Below are 25,706 nucleotides of genomic sequence, written 5' to 3' on the forward strand. Positions count from 1 at the left end.
TGGTGGATGAAGGGTATATGTCAGGGGAGCGGGGAGGAACTGGTGAAGGAACTGACTCCTTTCTTTTGAAAGGATAAATGAATCAGGATCATGAGCTGAGATGTAGGAGATGAAAGGACCGAGAAGATGTAAAAAGTAGGTTGGGAAAGGAAACCTGTAAGGGACATGTAGACGGGTGTGCGGTGTCTGGGGGTCCATGTGACATATGGAGTGATGTGTTGGAAATGCTGCCAGTCAGCACAGTATAGAGACATTTCCCAGTCAGTGGAGGTTTCGAGAAGGTAGGTCCAGGGAGAAAGGGGCCTTGGTGTGGGAGGCCAGTCTTAGAATGAAGATCCTGGTAGACAGATCTGGTCAGCACAGAGGTCCTCGCCTGTCCCATGGCTTGGGCCCTTCAGTCAGTCTGGCCTCATCCGTTTTCAGTTGTTGACTCAACCTCCTGCAGTGAAGAAGAGGTAAGGTGCTGGGCCAAGGCACCTTAGCCAGGCCTCCAGCCTCCCTCCTCCTCAGCTAGCCTCACAACCCACGGAGCCTCAACGGGGCAAGGGCCTCAGATCAAGCTTGTTTCCAGGCCATGAGTAGAATGAAAATGTCCCTCCTAGACTAATCCAGGAAGCTGCTCTCTCTGGAAATATCTCTGAGCTCTTAACAAGAATAATGGCAGTGGCCAGGCATGGTGGTTTACACCTGCAATCCCAGCACTTTGGGAGGCTGATTAGGGTGGATCACCTGAGGCCAGAAGTTTGAGACCAGCCTGGCCAACATGGTGAAACCCTGTCTCTATTAAAAATACAAAAATTAGCTAGGCGTGGAGATGGGTGCCTGTAATCCCAGCTTCTCAGGAGGCTGAGGCAGGAGAATCGCTTGAACCCAGGAGGCAGAGGTTGCAGTGAGCCAAGATCACATCACTGCACTCCAGCCTGGGTGATAAAAGCAAAACTCCACCTCAAAAAACAAAACAAAACAAACAAACAAAAAAGAATAACGGCATTAATAATGCAATACTGCTGTTCATCAACTTTACAATGGTGCGGCACTTTTCTCTTTCCCTCCCTTCCTTCCCTTCCCTTCCCCTCCCCTCCCCTCCCCTCCCCTCCCCTCCCCTTCCCTTCCCTTTCTTTCTTGATGGAGTCTCGCTCTGTCACCCAGGCTGGAGTGCAGTGGCGTGATCTCAGCTCACTGCAAGCTCCGCCTCCTGGGTCCACGCCATTCTCCTGCCTCAGCCTCCCGAGTAGTTGGGACTACAGGCGCCTGCCACCATGCCCGACTAATTTTTTTTTTTTTTTTTTTTTGGTATTTTTGGTAGAGACAGGGTTTCACTGTGTTAGCCAGGATGGTCTTGATCTCCTGACCTCGTGATCAGCCCGCCTCGGCCTCCCAAAGTGCTAGGACTACAGGCATGAGCCACCGTGCCCGGCCAGGTGCAGGCACTTTTCTAAAGCTACCTTTTATTTTGAAACAGGGTCTCACTCTCACCCAAGCTGGAGTGCATGGCTCAGGCATGGCTCACTGCAGCCTGGGCTCAAGCGATTCTCCCACCTCAGCCTCCCAAGTAGCTGGGACCACAGGCATGTGCCACCACACCTGGCCAATTTTTAAATTATCTGTAGTGATGACGTCTCTCTATGTTGCCCAGTCTGGTCTCTCGAACTCCTGGGCTCAAGTGATCCTTCTGCCTTTGCCTCTCAAAGTGCTGGGATTACAGGCGTGAGCCACCGTGCCCAGCCTTAAAGCTATTTTTATTTTTTAATTTAAAATGTATTTATAGGCCAGGCGTGGTGGCTCACACCTGTAATCCCAGCACTTTGGGAGGCCAAGGCAGGAGGATCACAAGGTTTGGTTTGAGACCAGCCTGGCCAACATGGCAAAACCCCATCTTTACTAAAAATACAAAAAAAAGTAGCCAGGCGTGGTGGTGGGTGCCTGTAATCCCAGCTACTCGGGAGGCCGAGGCAAGAGAATCGCTTTAACCCAGGAGTCGGAGGTTGCAGTGAGCTGAGATCACGCCACTGCACTCCAGTCTGGGCGACAGAACGTGACTCCGGAAAAAAAAATTATTTATTTATTTATTTAAAATTAGAGATGGGGCCAAGCACAGTGGCTCATGCCTGTAATCCCAGCACTTTAGGAGACCAAGGCCGGTGGATCACTTGAAGCCAGGAGTTTGAGATCAGACTGGCCAATATGTTGAAACCCCATTTCTACCAAAAATACAAAAATTAACCTGGTGTGGTGACACATGCCTGTAATCCCAGCTACTTGGGAGGCGAAGACAGAATTGCTTGAACACGGGAGGTGAAGGTTGCACTGAGCCGAGGTTGCGCCACTGCACTCCAGCCTGGGTTGACAGAGTAAGACTCTGTCTCAAAAAAAATAAATAAATTAGAGATGCGGTCTTGCTATGTGTTGCCAAGACTGGTCTCGACCTCCTGTCTGAGTCTCTCAAGTAGCTGGGATTACAGGCATGAGCTGCCATGCCTGGCTCTAAAGCTTTTGTATAATAAATTATTTATTTCAGTCCTCACAATGACCCTAGGAGGTGGGTACCATGATTTTCCTTACTTCACACCGGCAGAAAGTAAGGCACAGACAAGTTCAGTGAGCTGCCCAAGCCATGAAGTTTCAAGCAACAGAGGCCAGACCCTGAGCCAGGCTACCGGGAGCCAGTGTTGCCTCTCAAAGGGTCCTTGCAGTCCCTGAGGGGTCATTCCTGAAAAGGCCGACGTCATGGCCTGAGTACAGGCGGCCCCTCCTGGGATGCTGGCCTCCTCCCTGCCCTTGGTGGAGACGGGGCTGCTGTGTCCTCTGGAGCTTCCTCACAGCATCCGGCTGCACTCTGGAGAGAAGGCCAAGAGCCTGTGGCAACTGCAAGAGCTGGGGGCTGCACACAGCTTGGGAGGCAGGGGGTGTCCGGCCTGAGCCCCAGACCAGCGGGGCACTCTGGTGGCCCAGGGAGAGAGGCCATGTCCTCTTTAGACCTGCCACCTTGGGACTAGGGACAAAAAGTGGCTTTCTCAGGCTGGGTCCGTTTAGCTATGGCTCCTCCTGCACCTTCCCCCAGGCCCAGAACCCCCGGCCCCACTCCCACCCCAGGTCTGAGATGGTACCTGCCCTGATCCCCACATACTAAGGTCCTGGCGGGCGTAGGAATTGGGACAAACAGTTGTCAGGTTCCCTGGGGCTCTTCCCACCTTTGAACCTTACTTGGCGTGGAGTTCTTGTTCCCCATAGCAGCTCCCCGACTCATGTTTCTACCTGGGAGGGGGTGATAGGTCATGTGCCAAATGTGTCCCTAAGGCCCCGTTTCAGGGCCTAAGTCCCCATTCCCTGCTCTATGGGGGTGCAGGGGTGTCATGTCTTGCACTTTCCCCAGCAGTCTGCCACCCCTCTACCCCGTGAGAACAAGTCCTTCTCATTCTGTGTCCTTTGACTCCACAACCGACCGCAGCTGCCTTGTTCACAAGGCAGGGATTCCTGTTTCTGGTGCAGCCAGTACAAAGCCCCTGTCCTCGCCACTCTGGGCTTGTGCTGTTCTTGGTCCCTTATCTTGTTGTCACAGGGCTAACCCTCCCCACACACCTGGCTGTCCCCTGCCCCACAGCTCCTAGGCCAGGGTCTGTCCCTGCCCCTAACACCCAGCCCCTCGGTTCCTCTTACCCTCTTCTTGGACCCTAAGCCCTTTCTGGGTAACCAGAAAGCTCAGAGACGGTCTCCAGGTGACCCCCAGTCTGTTCCTCTCCCTGAATCCAGAGCATTGCAGTCACAGTAGAGGCAATTGCTGTCATTCCGCGGCCCATGACAGCCTGGCGGCCCGCACCCCTCCCCCATGATCCCCTGCACAAACAGGCCCACGTGTGTCCCCAGATGCCTGAATCACTGCTGACGGCTGGGGACCTGGCCACCGTGGGCTCCTGGGGAGCCACTGGGGAGGGGGCGGCGGCCGCATCTCGCCTCCAAGGGAACACCTGCGGACATAAATAGGCAGCCAGCAGAGGCAGCAGCACAGAGCCACCAAGCAGCGCTGCATACGGGTTCCACCTGTGTGCACCAGGATGCCCGACACCATGCTGCCTGCCTGCTTCCTCGGCCTACTGGCCTTCTCCTCCGCATGCTACTTCCAGAACTGCCCGAGGGGCGGCAAGAGGGCCATGTCCGACCTGGAGCTGAGACAGGTACTTCCCACCGCGGGCCATCTCAGGGCTGCCACAGCGGGCAGTGCTGACACCCTGGGTCAGGGGCTAGGAAAGAGGGAAGTCATGGGTGGTGGTAGCCTTTAGGGGAAGTGTGGGGGAGGAAGAGAGAGGCATGGCATGGCTGGGCAGAGGAGCCAATGGGGTGGGCCAGAGGAAACCAGGCTTTGGAGGAGGCTGGGAGAGGCTGAAGGGGCTCCTGGTCACTGTCGCCATCCAGATAGGGATGCAGGGGAGTGAGGGATGCTTCCCCAGTGACTGGGCATGGGGCTGGATCAGGGAGAAAGGGGCATCATGGCCTCCCCTGTGCCCATGGTGTTCTTGCATCTGGACTGGCTGGGGCAGCAGAGGCTCCGTTCTACCTGGCATTGGAGGCTTTCCTCATCCAGCCCCAGCCTCCCAGCCACAGGCGCCCAGGCCCCCACACAGAAGATGGCCTCTGGTCTGAGTGCACTTGAGTGGGGCATCCTGTGGGGAAGTTCTGCTGGGAACCTGGCCTAATTCTCTAGTGCTGGACGTTTCCTCCATTTCCAGCAGAGCTGAAGGAAATCCAATCACGATGTGCATGCAATTCTGTGCAGGCTCAATGATGAGCCGTTGAGCAAATTAGACCACACCAAGCTTAGCTAGAAGTCTAATGCGCTATCCATTGCGCCAGAGAACCGACTGTTGAGCAAATTAGAGTGGCCGAGTGGGCAACCTCCGCAGCCTCCCTTCCTCCTGCTAGGCTCCTTTGGGGTCCTGAGACACCTGGGTGTCCGTGCCCTCCTCTAGAGCTCAGGCCCCTGCCACCCACAGGCGACTGAGCAGGGGGTCAGGGCCCCAGCTGAGGACGTCAAGCTTGGCAGGAGGCAGGGGCAAGGCAAGACAGGAGACAGGAAATGGGAGGAAGGGGCGGGGTTCTCAATGGGCAGGGCCTCTCTGCATGGTGTGGGGAAGCGGGTGGGCCCTGGCTCAAGCGGCAGCAGCGTGAGGAGGAAGGAGGAAGGGTCTGGAGTGGGGGAAGGTGGGACAGCTGCAAGAGTGGCGCCCACCAGCGATGGCCCCGAGGCTCGAGGAAGGGCTCCCCATGCTGTAGTCCACCGGAGACCGGTCCCTAGCCGAGGGGGAGGACGCTGAGGGCTATCACTGAGAAGTCATTCAAGAAACCAAGGTGCTGAGCGGATTTGGACGCCTCGCCCGGGACTGCGGTCGAGGCCCAGACGGCGCCCGAGTGCGCCTGCAAGCTGCAGCCCCAGTGTCCCGCCCGCACTCTGAGACCCGGACCCCAGCATCCCCGCCTTGCGGGGTTCCCCTCCAACCCCCCAACTCCCGGCTCCTCATCCTCCCGCTCACCCTGCCCGTCCGTCTCCGCAGTGCCTCCCCTGTGGCCCCGGGGGCAAAGGCCGCTGCTTCGGGCCGAGCATCTGCTGCGCGGACGAGCTGGGCTGCTTTGTGGGCACAGCCGAGGCGCTGCGCTGCCAGGAGGAGAACTACCTGCCGTCGCCCTGCCAGTCCGGCCAGAAGGCGTGCGGGAGCGGGGGCCGCTGCGCCGCCTTCGGCATCTGTTGCAACGACGGTGAGCGGCCGGGGCGGGCCTGGGGCTGGGGCGGGCGCAGACCGCTTGGGTGGGGGAACGTGGACCTGCGGCGGGGTGGGGGCGGAGTCAGGCACTGCAGGGAGGGCGTGGGTCCCCGCATCCCGAGCTGCGCCCACCCCAGGGCGCCCGCGCTCACAGGTCCTTCCCGCAGAGAGCTGCACGACGGAGCCCGACTGCCGCGAGGGCTTTCACCGCCGCGCCCGCGCCAGCGACCGGAGCAACGCCACGCAGCTAGACGGGCCGGCCGGGGCCTTGCTATTGCGGCTGGTGCAGCTGGCCGGGGCGCCCGAGCCCTTCGAGCCCGCCCAGCCCGGCGTCTACTGAGCCCCCAGCCCGCCCTACCGGCGCGCTGTCTGCGCGCGCCCCTACAGCACGGACAATAAACCTCTGAAAATGCACGGCCTCGCGTCTGTCTCAGTCTCTGGCGGGAAGAGGGAAGGGGAGAGAGGTGGGAGCGGGGATCCCCGCCACCATGCCGCCCGGCCAGTCCCCGGACCTGAGGTCGTGGACAGATCCACCCCAGAGAAGCAACAGGTCCCGTAGAGGAAGCGATCTGGGACCCGCAGAGGTGTCGCTAGACCGAGGGACAGGGCGGATTGGGAGGCAGTGGAGGGGGAGACCAGAGGCCGAGAGTGGCCTTGGAGGGGGTCGGTTGGGTATCCTCCAGCAGAGAGAAATAAGTGAAGGCAGAGAGGGGAAAGGCCTGGAGGACAAGACAGCAAGAGACCCAGAGACAGAGATAGCAGAATGATGGAGAGAGATGCAGAGACATTGACAGTGACGGAGAGAAGAGTGAGGGAGGCAGAGGAGACAGGCCAAGGGGTGACCATTCTGTCCCCATTTTCATCCCAGGAGACAAACCACTCAGGGACCCACCCAGGTCCCGGGATTCCCAGTGCAATGTCTGTTTCACCCAAGGCAGTGCTCGTGTGTGGTGGCGGCGGGAATATCACCCCAGACCCAGCGGAGACAGCGCCACCTGCTGTCCGTCCAGTGCACCCACCATTAGGGCCCCTCAGCTAGAGTGGGGGACCCCTAACAGATACAGTCCCACACAACCTCAAGCTCACTTGGACAGAAACACAGACAAGAAAATAACTGCTGGGAACATGTCCGTGACGCTTGACCACAACCATAGAGACCCTGAGCCCCACATTCAGAGCCACAGACACACCCAAAGAAACACAGATACAGCCGACAGGAGGATGGGCAGGAGCATGTACACACAGGCTCACGCACGCAGGATCGCACTCACATTAGCTCCCGGACATGAAGACCTTCTGCCCTTTGACATGAGCCCCTTTGGCAAAAAGACGTCCAGCAGCTCCCGGCATCTTCCTCTAAATCTCTTGGGTTCTCTCGCTCCCTTCTTGAACCGGAGGACTTTCTGGTCCCATCTGCCCTTTCTCTCCTTTGTCTCTCACCCTGCTCTCACCTCCCCGTTCTGCCAGCTCCCGGGCCCCTTCTTGCCTCTCTCCTTGGCCCCTCCACACCCCCCTTCTGTCCCCTCACCCCCTCCGACACCTCCCATCCTTCTCTCTCTTGGCCTCCTCTCTTCTCTGCATCCTCTCTTTGGGCTTCCTTTCTCCAGGTTTTGGAGCCACAAGAGGCTGCATCTCCTTTGGGATCCTCTGCAAACTCTGAGGCCAGGAGGGAGTGCAGGAGGAGGGAAGTCCGCCTGGGCCATGACCCCAACGCCCAGGCTTAGGGCCAAGCCTGGTGACTCAAGCAGCCCAGCCTCAGCAGCCCTGGGCAGAGTCCAGGCACATGCCAAGGTCAGGCTCTCTTCTACACTCCCAGTGCTCCCTTTGGCTCTCACCCCTGACCTGGTTCTGGGTTCCTCTGCCAGGCAGTGCCTGGCATGACTGGGTCTAGCCAGCAGGGGCAGGGACTATGCAGGCTTGGGTCACTGCCGCGACCTCCTGCTCCTGTTTCATGTGGTACACTCAGGGCCAGCCCCCATCTGGTTGGGGCTAGAGCAGGACCAAACCTAATAGGAATTTATTAACTCTTCCAACTGGGAAGTGGGAAGAGGCAGGTGGCTTGGCTGCACTGAATCCAATCCAAAGTACTAGTGTCTGGACTTGGGGACAGTCTCAGAATGAGGTCCAGGAACTTCCTCTTCCCAAATACATACAGATTCAGAGACTCCTTTCCCTCCACTTGTCTTCAAAACAATCAGGCTACTACTTCTGGGAAGGGGTGAGGAAGGTCTGCCCACCCACAATTTGCCCAAATGTCCACATCCCTGAACAGTCTTCCACTCTTTCTCCCTCTCCTTGAGTCCCCTGACCCAGCTACAGAGCCATTTAGCAGGGAGAGGTTGGCCCCTGTGTGCTCATTCTCTACAGGGCAAACGGGCTGCGGCAAACCCGCGGCAAGGGTCAAAGCAGTGTTCAAGCCTCCACATCTGCTATGTCATAAAAATGGTAACATTGGCAGTGTCTCTTTTTCTTTTTTAAAAATTATTATTATTATTATTATTATTATTATTATTTTTTTTTTTTTTGAGACGAAGTCTCGCTCTGTTGCCCAGGCTGGAGTGCAGTGGTGTGATCTTGGTTCACTGCAAGCTCTGCCTCCCGGGTTCACACCATCCTCCTGCCTCAGCCTCCCAAGTAGCTGGGGCTATAGGTGCCCGCCACCACACCTGGCTAATTTTTTTGTATTTTTGGTAGAGACGGGGTTTCACCATGTTAGCCAGGATGGTCTCGATCTCCTGACCTCGTGATCTGCCTGCCTTGGCCTCCCAAAGTGCTGGGATTAAAGGCTTGCGCCACCGTGCCCGGCCTGTTTTTATTTTTATTTATTTATTTTTCAGCATCTACATTAAGGACACAGCAGTGTCTCTTGTTAAAGAACTTCTTGGCCGGGCGCGGTGGCTCAAGCCTGTAATCCCAGCACTTTGGGAGGCCGAGACAGGCGGATCTCGAGGTCAGGAGATCAAGACCATCCTGGCTAACACGGTGAAACCCCGTCTCTACTAAAAAATACAAAAAAACTAGCAGGGTGAGATGGCGGGCGCCTGTAGTCCCAGCTACTTGGGAGGCTGAGGCAGGAGAATGGCGTAAACCCAGGAGGCGGAGCTTGCAGTGAGCTGAGATCCGGCCACTGCACTCCAGCCTGGGCGACAGAGGGAGACTCCGTCTCAAAACAAAAACAAACAAAAAAGAACTTCTTGGCCAGGTGTGGTGGTTCATGCCTGTAATTCCAGCACTTTGGGAGGCCCAGGCGGGTAGATGGCCTGAGGTCAGGAGTTTGAAACCCCATCTCTACTAAAAATACAAAAATTAGCCGGGCATGGTGGCGTGCACCTGTAGTCTCAGCTACTCAGGAGGCTGAGACAGGAGAATTGCTTGAATCCAAGAGGTAGAGGTTGCAGTGAGCTGAGATAGTGCCATATATATGTGAGTCTATTTCTGGACTCTCTAATCTATTCCACTGATTTTTTTTTTTTTTGACAGAGTCTCACTGTCGCACAGTCTGGAGTGTAGTGGCATGATCTCAACAGCCATGTTGTCCAGGCTGGTTTCGAACTCCTGATCTCAAGTGATCTGCCTGCCTCGGCCTCCCAAAGTGCTGGGATTACAGGTGTGAGCCACTGCACCCGGCCTAGATCTATCCTTTCTATAATATTACACTGTTTTGAATATGGTAACTTTATCAGGTTGTGTGGCTTTTCAAACTTTGTTCTTTTTCAAAATTGTTTTGACTGTTCTAGTTCCTTTGTCATGCTGTATAAATTTTAGAATCAACTTAATGATTTCTACAAAAAAATCCTATTGGGAGTTTAATTAGAATTGTATTGGATCTTTCAATCAATTTGGGGAGAACTGACATCTTTACCCTGATGAGTCTTCCAAATCAATAAACAAAATATATCTCTCCAGTTATTCAGGTCTTCTATTTCTTCCATCAGCGTTTTATAGTTCACCATATAGAATTTGTATATATTAGGTAAGATTTCTATCCAAAAGATTTCATATTTTTCACACTATTTTAAATAGTGCTGTATTTTAAAATGTAATTTCCAAGTAATTATTGTTAGTATATAGAATTATGAAGTATTAATGTTAACTTTATATCCTGTGATCTTGCTAAATGTACTTATTAGTTCTAATAACTTTTTTGAAGATTCTTTGGGATTTTCTACATAGACAGTAATTTCTTTCTTTTTTTTCGCTGAGGATTTTTGCAACTTCTTTCCATGCCTCCCCAGTCAGTGTGACACCCATGCTCTGCTGAGACTTCATCTTGTTGCATCGTGGTCAGGACATTGTTCCCAGCAGAATCCTGGGGTAATCATAGGGTTCACCTACTGAATTTCCTTCTGTCTATCATGCCTGAAATAGTTGCTATATATATATATATATATATATATATATATAGTATTTTTTTTTTTTTTTGAGGCGGAGTCTCGCTCTGTCGCCCAGACTGGAGTGCAGTGGCCGGATCTCAGCTCACTGCAAGCTCCGCCTCCCAGGTTTACGCCTTTCTCCTGCCTCAGCCTCCCGAGTAGCTGGGACTACAGGCGCCCGCCACCTCGCCCAGCTAGTTTTTGTATTTTTAGTAGAGATGGGATTTCACTGTGTTAGCCAGGATGGTCTCGATCTCCTGACCTCGTGATCTGCCCGTCTCGGCCTCCCAAAGTGCTGGGATTACAGGCTTGAGCCACTGCGCCTGGCCTGCTATATATATTTTATCCAGTTTTGCAACTGCTTATGGTGGAGGGGCTAGTCAGTTACCAGTTACTTTGTGGACAGAAGCAAAAGTCCTACCTTAATAGTAAAGAGAAGTAATTGACCCTTCTGCTTTCATCTTGCTTGGGTCATAGATAAAATGCTCAAAGAACAAGTAATAGTTTTGTGACATGAGGACAAAAGGTATATACTAAGGCTGACACAGCAGGAAGGCAGAATGGGTTGGGTTGTGAAGGCACTGTGGAATTGTTATACTACTAGTCCTAAAATGCAACTAGCCCGCGAGTTGCATGAACAAACTGTTAATTCAAGGTGCTATCTGCTGGGTTTTCTGTTACTCACTATAGGTGGGTGCAAAAGTAATGGCAAAAACCTATTAGGTTGCACCAATCTAATAATAAATTCAGTCCTAACTGATATAAAATTATAGCACAGAAAAAAGTTATATAACAATCTAATTTGTGACTTAGATTCAAACATCAATATTAGTAAGTCAACTGTAGAAGACTAAATAGAAGAGTACATCATGAGCAAATAGGATTTCTTAATGAATGGAAGATAGCTCAACAATGGGAAATTAATTCATATAATTCTCAAAAGAAGATAAACACTGTCATTGCTAGGAGTTCAAAGAGTATCCAGTTACCTAATACTCTGGCTGAGAATGATAGCTGTTCATCAAAATCTCTTCTCCCTCCATATCATGTATCTATTGCCACAATTATGCTGGGTAACAAACTGCTCCCAAAATGAGGTGGCTTAAACACACAAATTATTATTTCCCATCACTCCATGGGTTGTCTGAATGGTTCTGGGGGAGCTGGCTGGATTTGGCTGATCTTGACTGAACTTAGTCATACATCTGTTAGCAGCTGGTAGCTCAGCTGTAGACTGTCTCTGTTCCACGTGGTCTCTCATCCTCCAGTAGAGTAGCTAGCCTGAGCCTGTTCTTGTGATGAGACAGAGGAGCAAAAGAACAAACAAAGTGTACAAGACTTCTTGGGGTCTAGACTCAGCTTAGATCTGCCATTCCTTACTTCTGCCATATTCCATTGGCCACAACGAATTTTTTATGACAAACCACCATGGAGACATTTCAATGTAGGTGGATGAGAACGGATTCAAGGAGTAGAGAAATAGACTTTTCTTGATGGGAGAAATTACAAAGTCATATTGCGGATGCAGTTACAGGGAGAGGTGGAGAATTGGGGCAATTTTTTTGCTATCTACCACAACTTCTTTCATCATAATGAAATTGTTGCTGGGAGCGGTGGCTCACACATGTAATCCCAGCACTTTGGGAGGCCGAGGTGGGCGGATCACCTGAGGTCAGGAATTCAAGAATAGCCTGGCCAACATGGTGAAATCCTGTCTCTACTAAAAATACAAAAAAATTAGCCGGGCGTGGTGTCATGTGCCTGTAGTCCCAGCTATTCGGGAGGCTGAGACACCAGAATCACTTGAACCCCAGAGGTGGAGGTTGCGGTGAGCCAAGATTGAGCCACTGCGCTCCAGCCTGGGTGACAGAGCGAGACTCCATCTCGGAAAAAAAAAAAAAGAAAAGAAAAGAAATCGTAGCTATATTTCTCCGCCTCCATTGCAGTAAGGTAGGCCACATGACCATGTTTTTGTCAATAAAACCTGAGTAAAAGGAAAAGTGGCACTTGAAATCTTTTTTTTTTCCCTTTGAGACAGAGTCTCACTCTTGTCGCCCAGGCTGCAGTGTAATGGCACTATCTAGGCTCACTGCGACCTCCCCCTCTGGGGTTTCAGTGATTCTCCTGCCTCAGCCTCCCAAGTAGCTGGGATTACAGGTGTGAGCCACTGTGCCCGGCCGGCACTTGAAATCTTAAGACGGTGGGTGCACCTCTTACCTTCCACACTCTTTCCCTTTCCACCAGGTGGCATCCACAGCCCTCCAGCCTGAAGCATGCAGGCAGTGACAAGGCCTAGGGGATGACATAACTATATGATGGAAGAAAACTGGGTCCTAAATGGCAGGGTGGAACAGAATCAGGAATGTTTGTGTTAGACTGATAGAAAAGAGAGGGAAATAAACATCTATCTTCCTTAAGCCCACAATGTCTCTTTACCATTTGAGTGTTTTTATTACAACAGCCTAACCTTACCTTAACTAACTATAACCCTCAAATTCTGAAACAATTGAAAAATAAAACAAAAGAACATGGCTTATGGAGGCCAGAATACTACCTTTATTATTATTATTTTAGAGATGGGGTCTTCTTCTGTTGCCCAGACTGAAATGCAGTGGCATGATCTTGGCTTACTGCAATCTCTGCCTCCTGGGTTCAAGCAATTCAAGCAATAATCCTCCTGAATAGCTGCAACTACAGGTGCACATCACCATGCCTGGCTAATTTTTGTATTTTTTTGTAGAGACAGGGTTTTGCCATGATGACCAGGCTGGTCTTGAACTCCTGACCTTATGTGATCCAGCCCCCTCAGCCTCCCAAAGTGCTGGGATTATAGGCATGAGCCACTGCACCCAGCCAGCCCTCTGTGTTTTAAGGCTGCAAAAGAAAATACTGCAGGCGTTGGAACCCAGAGAAAGAATGGCCCAGTGGGTGGGTGCCTGAGGGGGTGAAGGGACCCTGAAGTCTCTCCCAAGGTGGGGAAAGCTGGGCTGACACCCCTCTGCTCTGTATCAGAGCCACTGGGGTGGGAGGGAATGTGAAGCACTCAGAGGAAGGAGTGGGGTCCCAGTGGGAGGCCCAGACATCCTGCGAATGTGGCAGGTGGACAGGCAGCTTGGAAAGCACAAATCCATAGGCTCGTGCCCATGCGAGTGGAGGTGGGGGGTCCCTCAGGTGTTCCGTGGGCAGATGCTCCCCTCTCTCTCTGGGTGGTTTCTGAGGGGCCAAAGAATTTTGACCACTTTCCTCAAATACCCCTTTCTGTGTATCAAACTGTTCTGAACAGTTTGAAAAGAAGTCCATGTTCTCCACTTTGAGTCAATCTTTTGCTCCCTTGCATGACAAATTTCCCCTCCTCCTCACCCCAAGATGTGAGGTCAGAAGAGGGGCATGCCCTCACAGCCCCAGCAAAAACCATTCCACTGTGCCGTAGGCCACTGGGGCTTTCAAAAGCCTCACTGCAGCTGGGTGAGGTGGCTCACGCCTATAATCCTAGCACTTTGGGAGGCCAAGGTGGGTGGATCACCCACTCTGGTCAGGAGTTCGAGACCAGCCTGACCAACACCGTGAAAACCCGTCTTTACTAAAAATACAAAAAAATTAGCTGGTTGTGTTGGGGGGCACCTGTAATCTCAGCTACTTGGGAGGCTGAGGCAGGAGAATTGCTTGAGCCTAGGAGGCAGAGATTGCAGTGAGCTGAGATTGCACCATTACACTCCAACATGGACGACGGAATGACCGTCTCAAACAAACAAACAAAATCTAATACTATGTAAATGCCATGCCAATTGTTGTTATACTGTATTGTTGAGGCAATGATGACATGACAAAAATGTCTAGACATGCTCAGTAGACAATTTTTTTCATAAATATACAATCCCAGATTGGTTGGTTCCACTGGTGTACATCTCACAGAAAGGACCAACTGTTTAATTACAAACAAAAGTGAAACAATCCCATGTATACAGTTTCATGCATTTTCATAAACTGAGCACACCTGTTTCACCAGCTCCCAGGCCAAGAAACAGAATCTGAGCAGCAACCAGGAAGCCCCTGATACTGTTTCCAGCCACTGCCCACCCAAACCTCGAGGCCCATATATCTTTTTGGCCTGTTTTGTACCACCTGTGAAGGAAATCTTACGGTGCTCTTCATTATATGTTTTCAGTCTTGCACCTGTGGGTTCATTCTCCCTGCCCCGCCCTGGTTGCTCCTGAGTGTGGGAAAGCCCCAGGAATAGTCTGTTCCTGTTTTCTTTGGAGTGAGAGAGTGGGCGTGGGCCTTCTGAAGTGCACTGCCCGGTGACATGGGCAGGTGGATGGTGGCGTGTTCTGGGGACTAGGCTTTTATCTGATTCCCAGTGTCTAGATGCAGGGATAAATGTGAGAAAGGAAAATTAATAAATTTCAAATCACAAGACCCCAGAATCACTAAGTCAAAGGGAAAAGTCAAACTGGGAACTGCGTCAGGCAAAGCTGCTCCCTATTTTATTCCTAAATAAGAAACTACAAAGAGCTACATACTTCCTTCACAATTTACCCACAGGGAAATTTCTTTTTTTTTTTTTTTTTTTTTTTGAGACGGAGTCTCGCTCTGCCGCCCAGGCTGGAGTGCTGTGGCCGGATCTCAGCTCACTGCAAGCTCCGCCTCCCAGGTTCACGCCATTCTCCTGCCTCAGCCTCCCGAGTAGCTGGGACTACAGGCGCCCACCACCTCGCCCGGCTAATTTTTTTGTATTTTTTAGTAGAGACGGGTTTCACCGTGTTAGCCAGGATGGTCTCGATCTCCTGACCTCGTGATCCTCCCGTCTCGGCCTCCCAAAGTGCTGGGATTACAGGCTTGAGCCACCGCGCCCGGCCCCCACAGGGAAATTTCTTGTGAGCCTCATCTCACCCTGGCAATGTAAATTGATATCTTATCTTCACAGGTGCAGGACAAAGGCCAGAACTCTTAAGTCATCTCTCTGCTCACCTGACACAAATGCATACCTGATTTCTCCTTCTGCCGCATTGTTATGTAAAAATGCAGATTCACTGAGCCAGACTAAGGCATAAGTGACTACTTCTCTACCCCACTCTCACATGTAATTATGTATTCAGTGAAAGGCTGAACAAAGATTCAAAAGAAGGCAACCTTTTGTCTCTTATTTCCCTAAGACCTGGGAGCCCCAAAACCCCCCTTCGAGTTGTCCTGCCTTTCCAGAGCAAACCAATGTTCATCTCGCATGTATTAATCAATGTCTCATGTCTCCCTAAAATGTATAAAACCAGGCCAGGCGCGGTGGCTCATGCCTGTAATCCCAGCACTTTAGGAGGCCGAAGCGGGTGGATCATGAGGTCAGGAGTTTGACACCAGCCTGACCAACATGATGAAACCCCGTCTCTACTAAAAATACCAAAATTAGCTGGATGTGGTGGTGCACACCTGTAATCCCAGCTACTCAGGAGGCTAAGGCAGGAGAATTGCTTGAACCCAGGAGACTGAGTTTGCAGTAAGCCGAGACCATGCTATTGCACTGTAGCCTGGGCGACAGAGCCAGAGAGCAAGACTTCATCTCAAAAAAACAAAACAAAACAAAAACCAGAACAACAACAAAAACATCCGGCTGTACCCTGACTGCCTTGGACACATGTCCTCAGGGAACCTCCTGAGGTGTGTTAGGTGTGTTCTTAATCAGCTTTCTTTTTTTTTTTTAAATGGAGTTTCGCTCTTTTGCCCAGTCTGGATCTCAGTTCACTACAACCTCTGCCCCCGCAGGTTCAAACGATTTTCCTGCCTCAGCCTCCCAAGTAGTTGGGATTATAGGTGCCTGCCACCACCCCTGGCTAATTTTTGTATTTTCAGTAGAGTCGGGGTTTCGCCATGTTGGCCAGGCTGGTCTCGAACTCCTGACCTAAGATCATCAAGCTGCCTAGGCCTCCCAAAGTGCTGGGATTACAGGCTTGAGCCACCGCGCCCGGCCCCCACAGGGAAATTTCTTGTGAGCCTCATCTCACCCTGGCAATGTAAATTGATATCTTATCTTCACAGGTGCAGGACAAAGGCCAGAACTCTTAAGTCATCTCTCTGCTCACCTGACACAAATGCATACCTGATTTCTCCTTCTGCCGCATTGTTTATGTAAAAATGCAGATTCACTGAGCCAGACTAAGGCATAAGTGACTACTTCTCTACCCCACTCTCACATGTAAATTATGTATTCAGTGAAAGGCTGAACAAAGATTCAAAAGAAGGCAACCTTTTGTCTCTTATTTCCCTAAGACCTGGGAGCCCCAAAACCCCCCTTCGAGTTGTCCTGCCTTTCCAGAGCAAACCAATGTTCATCTCGCATGTATTAATCAATGTCTCATGTCTCCCTAAAATGTATAAAACCAGGCCAGGCGCGGTGGCTCATGCCTGTAATCCCAGCACTTTAGGAGGCCGAAGCGGGTGGATCATGAGGTCAGGAGTTTGACACCAGCCTGACCAACATGATGAAACCCCGTCTCTACTAAAAATACCAAAATTAGCTGGATGTGGTGGTGCACACCTGTAATCCCAGCTACTCAGGAGGCTAAGGCAGGAGAATTGCTTGAACCCAGGAGACTGAGTTTGCAGTAAGCCGAGACCATGCTATTGCACTGTAGCCTGGGCGACAGAGCCAGAGAGCAAGACTTCATCTCAAAAAAACAAAACAAAACAAAAACCAGAACAACAACAAAAACATCCGGCTGTACCCTGACTGCCTTGGACACATGTCCTCAGGGAACCTCCTGAGGTGTGTTAGGTGTGTTCTTAATCAGCTTTCTTTTTTTTTTTTTAAATGGAGTTTCGCTCTTTTGCCCAGTCTGGATCTCAGTTCACTACAACCTCTGCCCCCGCAGGTTCAAACGATTTTCCTGCCTCAGCCTCCCAAGTAGTTGGGATTATAGGTGCCTGCCACCACCCCTGGCTAATTTTTGTATTTTCAGTAGAGTCGGGGTTTCGCCATGTTGGCCAGGCTGGTCTCGAACTCCTGACCTAAGATCATCAAGCTGCCTAGGCCTCCCAAAGTGCTAAGATTACAGACATGAGCCACTGTGCCTGGCCCTTAATCAGCTTTCTAAAATGATTGAAACTTTGGCTGGGCAAGGTGGCTCACACCTATCAACCCAGCACTTTGGGAAGCCGAGGTAGGTGGATCACCTGAGTCAGGAGTTTGAGACCAGCCTGGCCTATGTGGTGAAACCCCATCTCTACTAAAAACACAAAAATTAGCAGCACGTGGTGGTGGGCGCCTGTAGTCCTAGCCACTCAGGAGGCTGAGGCAGGAGAATCGCTTGCACCTGGGAGGCAGAGGTTGCAGTGAGGCGAGATTGCACCATTGTACTCCAGCCTGGGCAACGAGAGTGAAACGCCCTCTCACAAAAAGAAAAAAAAAAAAGGTAAGTTGATTGAGACCTGTCTCAGATACTTTTGCTTCACTGATAGGAGATAGAGGTCAAGAGATTTTCTTTGTTCATGTCATTTCTGTGGCCCTGGACTCTCAAGATCCCCTGTCCACTTGTGGGGTCCCCAGCCCTGACATGTTTTATGGCAGAGGCAGGAGTAGGGCTGCCAGGTCAGACCCAGCCCTGGGGACACCAGGGAGAGTCATGCAGGCATTCAAGCCCAGTCCCCGCAGCTTGGGCTCCTCTTCTGAGCATGCCAGTGGCCTCCTGGGGTCAGCTCCTAGGAAACATGGTGGCCCTTCAGCTGCTCCCCAGGACCCCCTCTCACCAGGCCCGCTCTGCTCCCTCAACTTCTAAGTATGGCTCAAGCCTCCTTTCAGGGGTCAGGAAGCCATTCAGTGTGCCCTGACCACTTCCTGTGGTCATCCTGCTCAGACCCTTGTCTGTATTTGCTCCCTCATCCTCGTCTTTTTCGATTTTGAAAGATCCCCTGAAGTGCAGCCTGCTGTAGGCCTCAGCCCAGGCTGGGAGCAGGAAGCTGGGGCTGTTTCCAAGTCCTCAGAGCCTTTGTGCCCCTCCCTCTTCCAGCCCCTCCAGGATGGTGGCAGCCAGAACAACACCCGCTCTGTCCCCTCGGGCAGCCAGGACACGTCTTCCTTGGCCAGCTCTGAATTCCTGCTCTGAGTGCAACAAGCCACATGTCCAACGGGCGCGATCTTACAGTCACGCAATGCTCGCTCCCCGTCCCATTTCTGGCACTTAGACACGAGTCGAGTTGGAGGAGAAAAATCTGCTTTATTTTATTTTCACCATTTCTGGGGTGGCTATACGGGAAGCGAGTGGCACGCTTCGAAGGTGCTCGGAGCCATCAGGTTTCAGTGCTGGGAGAAAGTAGCTTCCATATCGCAGGCAGGGTCGGCGTGGCAGCCGTCTGGAGGGAGAGGTGGGGTCAGGAGAGCCCCGGCCGCGTCCCTGCCCGCCTCCCCCTGGCCCCAGCGCGCCTCGCCCTGCTCACCCGGGCTGCAGCAGAGGCCGAAGACGGCGCAGCGGCCCCCGCTCCCGCACGCCTTCTGGCCGGACTGGCAGGGCGACGGCAGGTAGTTTTCCTCCTGGCAGCGCAGCGCCTCGGCCGTGCCCACGAAGCAGCCCAGCTCTTCCGCGCAGCAGATATTGGGCCCGAAGCAACGGCCTTTGCCCCCGGGGCCGCAGGGGAGGCACTGCGGGGACGGGCGGGGTGAGCGGGAGGAGCAGGAGCCAGGGTGGTGGTGGGGACTCGGAGGACCCTGCGAGGCCGGGCGGGCTGCGCGGGGCGAGGATGCTGGGGTCCGGGGCTCGGAGTTCAGGCGGGACAGCGGGGCTGCAGGCGCGCTGGGTCGCCGTCTGGGCCTCAAGCGCGGTCAAGGGCGGAGCGTCAACATCCACTCAGCTCCTGGGGTTCCCAGGCGAGGCCTGAGCGGGGCGCGCCCCTGTGGCAGCGGGTCCCTCCCGCCCCGGAGCGCCGCCGTACCGGGGCTGGGGACTTACCTTGCGCACGTCGAGGTCCGGCGCGGCCCTCTTGCCTCCCAGGGGGCAGTTCTGGATGTAGCAGGCAGAGGTCAGCGCCAGAAGGCCGAGGAGACAGCAGGCGAGGCTGGGGCCGGCCATGGTGCGGGTGCGCTGGGTCCAGGGTCGGTGACTGGTGGCAGGCTCTCCGGCCTGGCCTTTTTATGCTTGGGCATTGCGTCGGTGGAGCTCTGTTTAAGAGGTTGGTAGTATGACTGGTCACAGAGGGCCGCCGTGGGTCAGGCTGAGTGTGTACGGGCTTGCCTCTTCCATTAGCAGGGGCTGGGCCCGGGTCAAGGTCACCGTGTTAGCTAATGGTCTGGGCACAGAAGGTGAGGTGCCTTGCGGAAGGGAGCAGGCCGGGGTGGCCTGGGCCACTAGGGTGGGACAGGGAGAATTTGGGGTGGGGTGTAGCCCAGCCGAGGACTTTATCCAGCCTCCCAGTACCTCGAGGAGGGGGTCTGGGGCAGGGAAGGTGGACACGGGGACCCCTCCAGGTTGGAGGAGGCTCTGGCAGGGTCTACCCACCCTCTTGGCCCACCACGTATGTGGATCCTTGTCCCTTCTTTTAGGAACATTTCCTCTTCCTAAACCCAAATTTCCAGAAAACCTCTTCACCCTCACCACACAGCAACACCCACTTCCCTGCACCGGGAACTTAGATAGGAAGAAATAACATCTGTGTCTAATCTGTAGCAGATACTCCACCTTTCCTTTCACTATAAATTAGGCAACAAACCACAGCAGAATTAGCAATACCTGTAGCTTTGTCACAAATCGAAATAACAGATAACTTCCTATCACAGCTGTCACAAATGCGTCTATATACTGTTTAGATTCATTGTATCTTCAAAATTATCAGTTATTGGCCCACCAGATCTTGCTATCTAAAGGTTAATAAAGAAGCACATTTATGACACCACCAAAATGTGTTTTGGCTGGGCACCATAACTAATGCCTGCAATCCCAATACTTTGGGAGTCTGAGGTGGGCAGATTGTTTGAGCCCAGAAGTTCAAGACCAGCCTAGGCAACATAGTGAGAACCCCCAGCTCTACAAAACGTACAAAAATTAGCTGGGTGTGGTGGTGAGCTCCTATAGTCGCAGCTACTTGGGAGGCTGAGGCAGGAGTACCGCCTAAACCTGGGAATTCAAGACTGCAGTGAGTATGATTGTACCACTGCACTCCAGCCAGAGTGACAGAGCGAGAGCAAGACTCTGTCTTTAAAAAAAAAAAAAAAGTTTTAACATTTTGATATCTGAATATAAATATATATATATATGTATTTTTTCTTGAGATGGAGTCTCGCTCTGTCGCCCAGGCTGAAGTGCAATGGTGGGCACCATCTTGGCTCACTGCAACCTCCGCCTCCTGGTTTCAAGTGATTCTTCTGCCTCAGCCTCCCAAGTAGCTGGGATTACAGACATACACCACCATGCCTGTCTAATTTGTGTATTTTTAGTAGAGAAAGGGGTTTCACCATGTTGACCAGGCTGGTCTCGAACTCCTGACCTCAGGTGATCTGCCCGCCTCGGCCTCCCAAAGTGCTAGGATTACAGGCGTGAGCTGCCGCACCTGGCCCTATAATTGTTTTTTTTTTTTTTGTAATCACATTTCTTTCGTTTTCTACATCAAAATTTTTTTGGCCGGGCGTGGTAGTTGACCAACCTGGCCAACATGGTGAAACCCCATCTCTACTAAAAATACAAAAATACAAAAATACAAAATACAAAAATTAGCCAGGTGTGAGGCAGGCACCTGTAATCCCAGCCATTCAGGAGGCTGAGGCAGGAGAATCACTTGAACCCAGGAGGCAGAAGTTGCAGTGAACCAAGATCATGCCACTGCACTCCAGCTTAGGTGACAGAGCGAGACTCCGTCTCAAAAACAAAAAAAAATTTTTTTTGTATTTTTAATATATCTCAAAAGGAAAATAATTAAAAGAAAAGATGGATTACCCCAGTGGGAGAGGTATCACTAGATATCATGAATAAGGAAGGAAAGGCACTGCTCAACTCTCCCTTTGTGAAAGCACCTGCCACCCAGCTGCTGGGAGTGCGGTCTGCAGGTGGCCCTCAGGGGTAGCTCCTCTAGGGCCTGCTTCAGCTGCAGAGAGCCGCCTGGCCCAGGGTCACACCCTTCCCAGGTGGCCCACATGCAATGACTGGTCCATTTTGGCCCAAATGCAGGATAACTCTGAAGGAGCATTTTGGCTCCAGAGCTCCCTATGGGGTCAGCTGAGGTCTGCATAGCAGTTCTCCCTCTGCCCACTCCTATTTTTGTCCCCTCCCTCCCAAAGGTGTCGGTCCCCAGGGCCTTCTGTAATAAAAACCCTCTTTGTGAAGCCACCTCCATCTGTTCCCTAGGGAATCCAGCCTGAGGCAGAATGGAAGAAATGAGAAGCACTGTGAGAGACCAGCCTCAGTGGTGGGCCAGTCCCCGACCCCTGGGAAAGGAGAATGGGACAGTTCCAGACTCTCCTGCCCTCTTGTGGAGGAAGGTGAAGAGACTGATAAGGCCAAGCAGGTCACAGCCCATCTGACCCTAGTCACTGGCATGAGTCACTGGCATGAGCTGTCTGGCACCCAGGAGCTGGTCAGGCTGACCCGCATTACAAATCAGCAGTCAGTCCTCTCTCACCCAGATTAACTTATTGGCATTCCAGGCCTAGCCATGGTCCAGAGAGGCCTCCCACCTGCTCTGTGGGCACGATGACCTCACTTAAGCTAACACATGTGCATAAATTACCGTAGTATTATGTCCCCCAAATGGACCACATCCCTTCACCTGTTCAACAACTCCTCTTCTGAAGATGCTCTGGGTCCCATTACAAATGCCTGGAAACAGCAGCAACAAAATACAAAATACAAAAATTAGCCAGGTGTGAGGCAGGCACCTGTAATCCCAGCCATTCAGGAGGCTGAGGCAGGAGAATCACTTGAACCCAGGAGGCAGAAGTTGCAGTGAACCAAGATCATGCCACTGCACTCCAGCTTAGGCGACAGAGCGAGACTCCGTCTCAAAAACAAAAAAAAATTTTTTTTGTATTTTTAATATATCTCAAAAGGAAAATAATTAAAAGAAAAGATGGATTACCCCAGTGGGAGAGGTATCACTAGATATCATGAATAAGGAAGGAAAGGCACTGCTCAACTCTCCCTTGTGAAAGCACCTGCCACCCAGCTGCTGGGAGTGCGGTCTGCAGGTGGCCCTCAGGGGTAGCTCCTCTAGGGCCTGCTTCAGCTGCAGAGAGCCGCCTGGCCCAGGGTCACACCCTTCCCAGGGGCCCACATGCAATGACTGGTCCATTTTGGCCCAAATGCAGGATAACTCTGAAGGAGCATTTTGGCTCCAGAGCTCCCTATGGGGTCAGCTGAGGTCTGCATAGCAGTTCTCCCTCTGCCCACTCCTATTTTTGTCCCCTCCCTCCCAAAGGTGTCGGTCCCCAGGGCCTTCTGTAATAAAAACCCTCTTTGTGAAGCCACCTCCATCTGTTCCCTAGGGAATCCAGCCTGAGGCAGAATGGAAGAAATGAGAAGCACTGTGAGAGACCAGCCTCAGTGGTGGGCCAGTCCCCGACCCCTGGGAAAGGAGAATGGGACAGTTCCAGACTCTCCTGCCCTCTTGTGGAGGAAGGTGAAGAGACTGATAAGGCCAAGCAGGTCACAGCCCATCTGACCCTAGTCACTGGCATGAGTCACTGGCATGAGCTGTCTGGCACCCAGGAGCTGGTCAGGCTGACCCGCATTACAAATCAGCAGTCAGTCCTCTCTCACCCAGATTAACTTATTGGCATTCCAGGCCTAGCCATGGTCCAGAGAGGCCTCCCACCTGCTCTGTGGGCACGATGACCTCACTTAAGCTAACACATGTGCATAAATTACCGTAGTATTATGTCCCCCAAATGGACCACATCCCTTCACCTGTTCAACAACTCCTCTTCTGAAGATGCTCTGGGTCCCATTACAAATGCCTGGAAACAGCAGCAACAAAATACAAAAACCTCTGCCCTCATGGGGCTTATATTCTAGTGGAGGAAGAGAAATGTTAAACAATAAACACATTTCAGTTAGTTAGGAAACAAATATAAACAATAAACAGACTTTAGTAACAACACACATATTGCAGTAGATTAGTAAGTGCTACAGAGATAAAAGGGAGGCCTGTTGCAATTTCACCAAGGGTAGTCAGTGTAGACTTCTTTGTGAAGAAGAGAAAAGAAGCCATGCAGATGTCTGAGGGGACATTAGCTTTCTATTGCTGCATAACAAATTACCACAGGCCAGGCACAGTGGCTCATGCCTGTAATCCCAGCACTTTGGGAGGCTGAAGTGGGAGGATCACTTAAGTCCAGGAATTAGAGACCAGCCTGGGCAACATAGGGAGACCCAGACTCTATAAAATGTTTTTTAAAAATTATCTGGGTTTGTTGGCATGCACCTGCAGTCCCAGCTACTTGGGAGGCTGAGACAGGGGGATCACTTGAGCCCAGGAGTTCAAGGCTACAGTGAACTAGGATGGTGCCACTGCACTCCAGCCTGGGCGACGGAGGTTGATTCTGTCTCAGAACAAAAACAAAAAAGCTACCACAAGTTTGGCAGCTTAAAACAACATTTGCTTATTACATTGGGCCAGGCATGGCTTAGCTGGGTCTTCTACTCTGGGGCTGCGATCAGGGTGTCAGCCAGGCTGCATTCCTTTCCGGAGCCCAGGTAATTGTTAGCAGAATTCATTTCCTTGCAGCTGTAAAACTCGTGGTGACCTGCTTCTTCAAGGTCAGGAACAGAGACAGTCTCTGTTTCTTCAGGTCTAAGCATACAGGTAGTCCTTTTCTAAGGGGCACCTGACCTGATTAGGTCAGACCCACCTGGATCAAATTGATAAGGTGTCTTCATTACATCTGCAAAATCCCCTCACCTTTGCCATATAATGTAGTATAGTCATGGTTGTCACTTTTGTCATATTTTTCTAATGTTTAGAAGAAAGTTGGCTGGGCACAGTGGCTCACGCCTGTTTTTGTTTTTGTTTTTGTTTTGAGACTGAGTCACACTCCATTGCCCAGGCTGGAGTGCGGTTGGCTGGGCACGGTGGCTCCCAGCACTTTGGGAGGCCAAGGTGGACCTCAAGGCCATCACTTGAGGTCAGGAGTTCGAGACCAGTGTGGTCAAAAGGGTGAAATTCTGTCTCTACTAAAAAAAAAATACAAAAAAATTTAGCCAGGCGCGGTGGTGGAAGCCTGTAGTCCCATCTACTCGGGAGGTGGAGGAACCCAGGAGGTGGAGGTTGCAGTGAGCCAAGATCACACCACTGCACTTCAGCCTGGGTGACAGAGTGAGACTCTGTCCATCTCAAAACAACAACAACAACAACAACAAAAACAGTTATGAGTTCTACCCACATGAAGCCGGAAAAGATTACACAAGGGTAATCATTGTATAATCCACAGAAAGATACCGGGGGGCAGGGGGAGGAGAATTTCAGGGATCCACTTTAGCATTCTGCCTACAATGCAGGGGTGGAAACAGCAAGTGCCAAGATCCTGAGGCAGGAATGCACCTGGCATGTTCAAAGAGCAAGGAGGCCAGTAGGGCTAGAGCAGAGTAACTGAACTCCTGAGATCAGAAAGGTAACATGTGACTGCACCTCACAGGCTTTTTCTCCAAATGAAATGGGGGAATAAGAGGGAGTTCTGAGCCAGCTCACGATAACTTTGGATATAGTGCTGTGAACAGACTGGGGGAGCCGGGCGCAGTGGCTCACGCCTGTTATCCCCGCACTTTGGGAGGCCGAGGCGGGCGGATCACGAGGTCAGGAGATCAAGAGCATCCTGGCTAACATGGTGAAACTCCGTCTCTACTAAAAATGCAAAAAATCAGCCGGGCATGGTGGTCCGCGCCTGTAGTCCCAGCTACTCGGGAGGCTGAGGCAGGAGAATCGCTTGAACCTGGGAGGCAGAGGTTGTGGTGAGCCAAGATCGTGCCACTGCACTCCAGTCTGGGCGACAGAGCAAGACACCTTCTAAAAAAACCAAAAAACAAACAAACAAACAAAAAGGACAGTGGGGCAACTAGGGAGGAGGCTATGCAACAATCCTCGTGAGTAATGTGAGTGCGATGTGCGCGTCGAGAAGTGACCTGATTCTTGGTGCATTTTAAAGGAGGTACCAACTGCAGTTTGCTGATGGATTGGATGTGAGTGGGAGAGAAAAAGAGGAATCGAAGATGACTTCAATATTTCTGGGCCGGGCTGGGCGCAGTGGCTCATGCCTGTATTCCCAGCTACTCGGGAGGCTGAGACAGGAGAATCACTTGAACCCCGGGGGTGGAGGTTGCAGTGAACTGAGATAGCACCATTGCACTCCAGCCTGGGTGACACAGTGACTCTGTCTCAAAAAAAAAGAAAAAAAAAGATTTCTGGGCCGGGTGTGCTGGCTCATGCCCGTAATCCCAGCACTTTGGGAGGCCAAGGTTGGGGTCAGGAGTATGAGACCAGCCTGGCCAACATGGCGAAACCTTGTCTCCACTAAAAAATACAAAAATTAGCCAGGCGTGATGGCATGTGTCTGTAGTCCCAGCTACTAAGGAGGCTGAGGCAGGAGAATCACTTGAACCGGGGAGGCAGAGGTTGCAGT

At 51.9% G+C, this 25,706-nt stretch overlaps 2 protein-coding genes across 2 annotated transcripts; one reads left to right on the top strand and one right to left on the bottom strand.

Moving 5' to 3' along the window:
• Positions 1-2,674: 2,674 nt before the first annotated feature.
• Positions 2,675-6,167, top strand: AVP (arginine vasopressin). The gene is made up of 3 exons (XM_033185854.1): positions 2,675-4,172; positions 5,547-5,748; positions 5,921-6,167. The coding sequence occupies exons 1-3, from the start codon at positions 4,053-4,055 to the stop codon at positions 6,091-6,093; spliced, it is 495 nt and encodes a 164-aa protein (XP_033041745.1). The 5' UTR covers positions 2,675-4,052; the 3' UTR covers positions 6,094-6,167.
• A 12,143-nt stretch (positions 6,168-18,310) lies between these two features.
• On the bottom strand, positions 18,311-19,228 carry OXT (oxytocin/neurophysin I prepropeptide). Its single transcript, XM_033185855.1, has 3 exons — positions 19,057-19,228; positions 18,548-18,749; positions 18,311-18,463 (listed from the first exon to the last, which is right to left on the bottom strand). Exons 1-3 carry the CDS (start codon positions 19,174-19,176, stop codon positions 18,408-18,410), a joined length of 378 nt encoding a protein of 125 aa, XP_033041746.1. The 5' UTR covers positions 19,177-19,228; the 3' UTR covers positions 18,311-18,407.
• Positions 19,229-25,706: the final 6,478 nt, after the last annotated feature.

This window comes from Trachypithecus francoisi, unplaced genomic scaffold, assembly GCF_009764315.1.
Source record: "Trachypithecus francoisi isolate TF-2019V2 unplaced genomic scaffold, Tfra_2.0 Lachesis_group21, whole genome shotgun sequence".
NCBI lineage: Eukaryota > Metazoa > Chordata > Mammalia > Primates > Cercopithecidae > Trachypithecus > Trachypithecus francoisi.

Excerpts from the sequence above, each read along its gene's own strand:
- OXT (XM_033185855.1), bottom strand. The coding sequence starts at position 19,176 with ATGGCCGGCCCCAGCCTCGCCTGCTGTCTCCTCGGCCTTCTGGCGCTG. Across the intron at positions 18,750-19,056 it reads CGGACCTCGACGTGCGCAAG|TGCCTCCCCTGCGGCCCCGG; the intron begins GTAAGTCCCCAG and ends CCGTCCCCGCAG. Across the intron at positions 18,464-18,547 it reads CGGCCTCTGCTGCAGCCCGG|ACGGCTGCCACGCCGACCCT; the intron begins GTGAGCAGGGCG and ends CTCTCCCTCCAG.
- AVP (XM_033185854.1), top strand. The coding sequence starts at position 4,053 with ATGCCCGACACCATGCTGCCTGCCTGCTTCCTCGGCCTACTGGCCTTC. Across the intron at positions 4,173-5,546 it reads CCGACCTGGAGCTGAGACAG|TGCCTCCCCTGTGGCCCCGG; the intron begins GTACTTCCCACC and ends CCGTCTCCGCAG. Across the intron at positions 5,749-5,920 it reads CGGCATCTGTTGCAACGACG|AGAGCTGCACGACGGAGCCC; the intron begins GTGAGCGGCCGG and ends TCCTTCCCGCAG.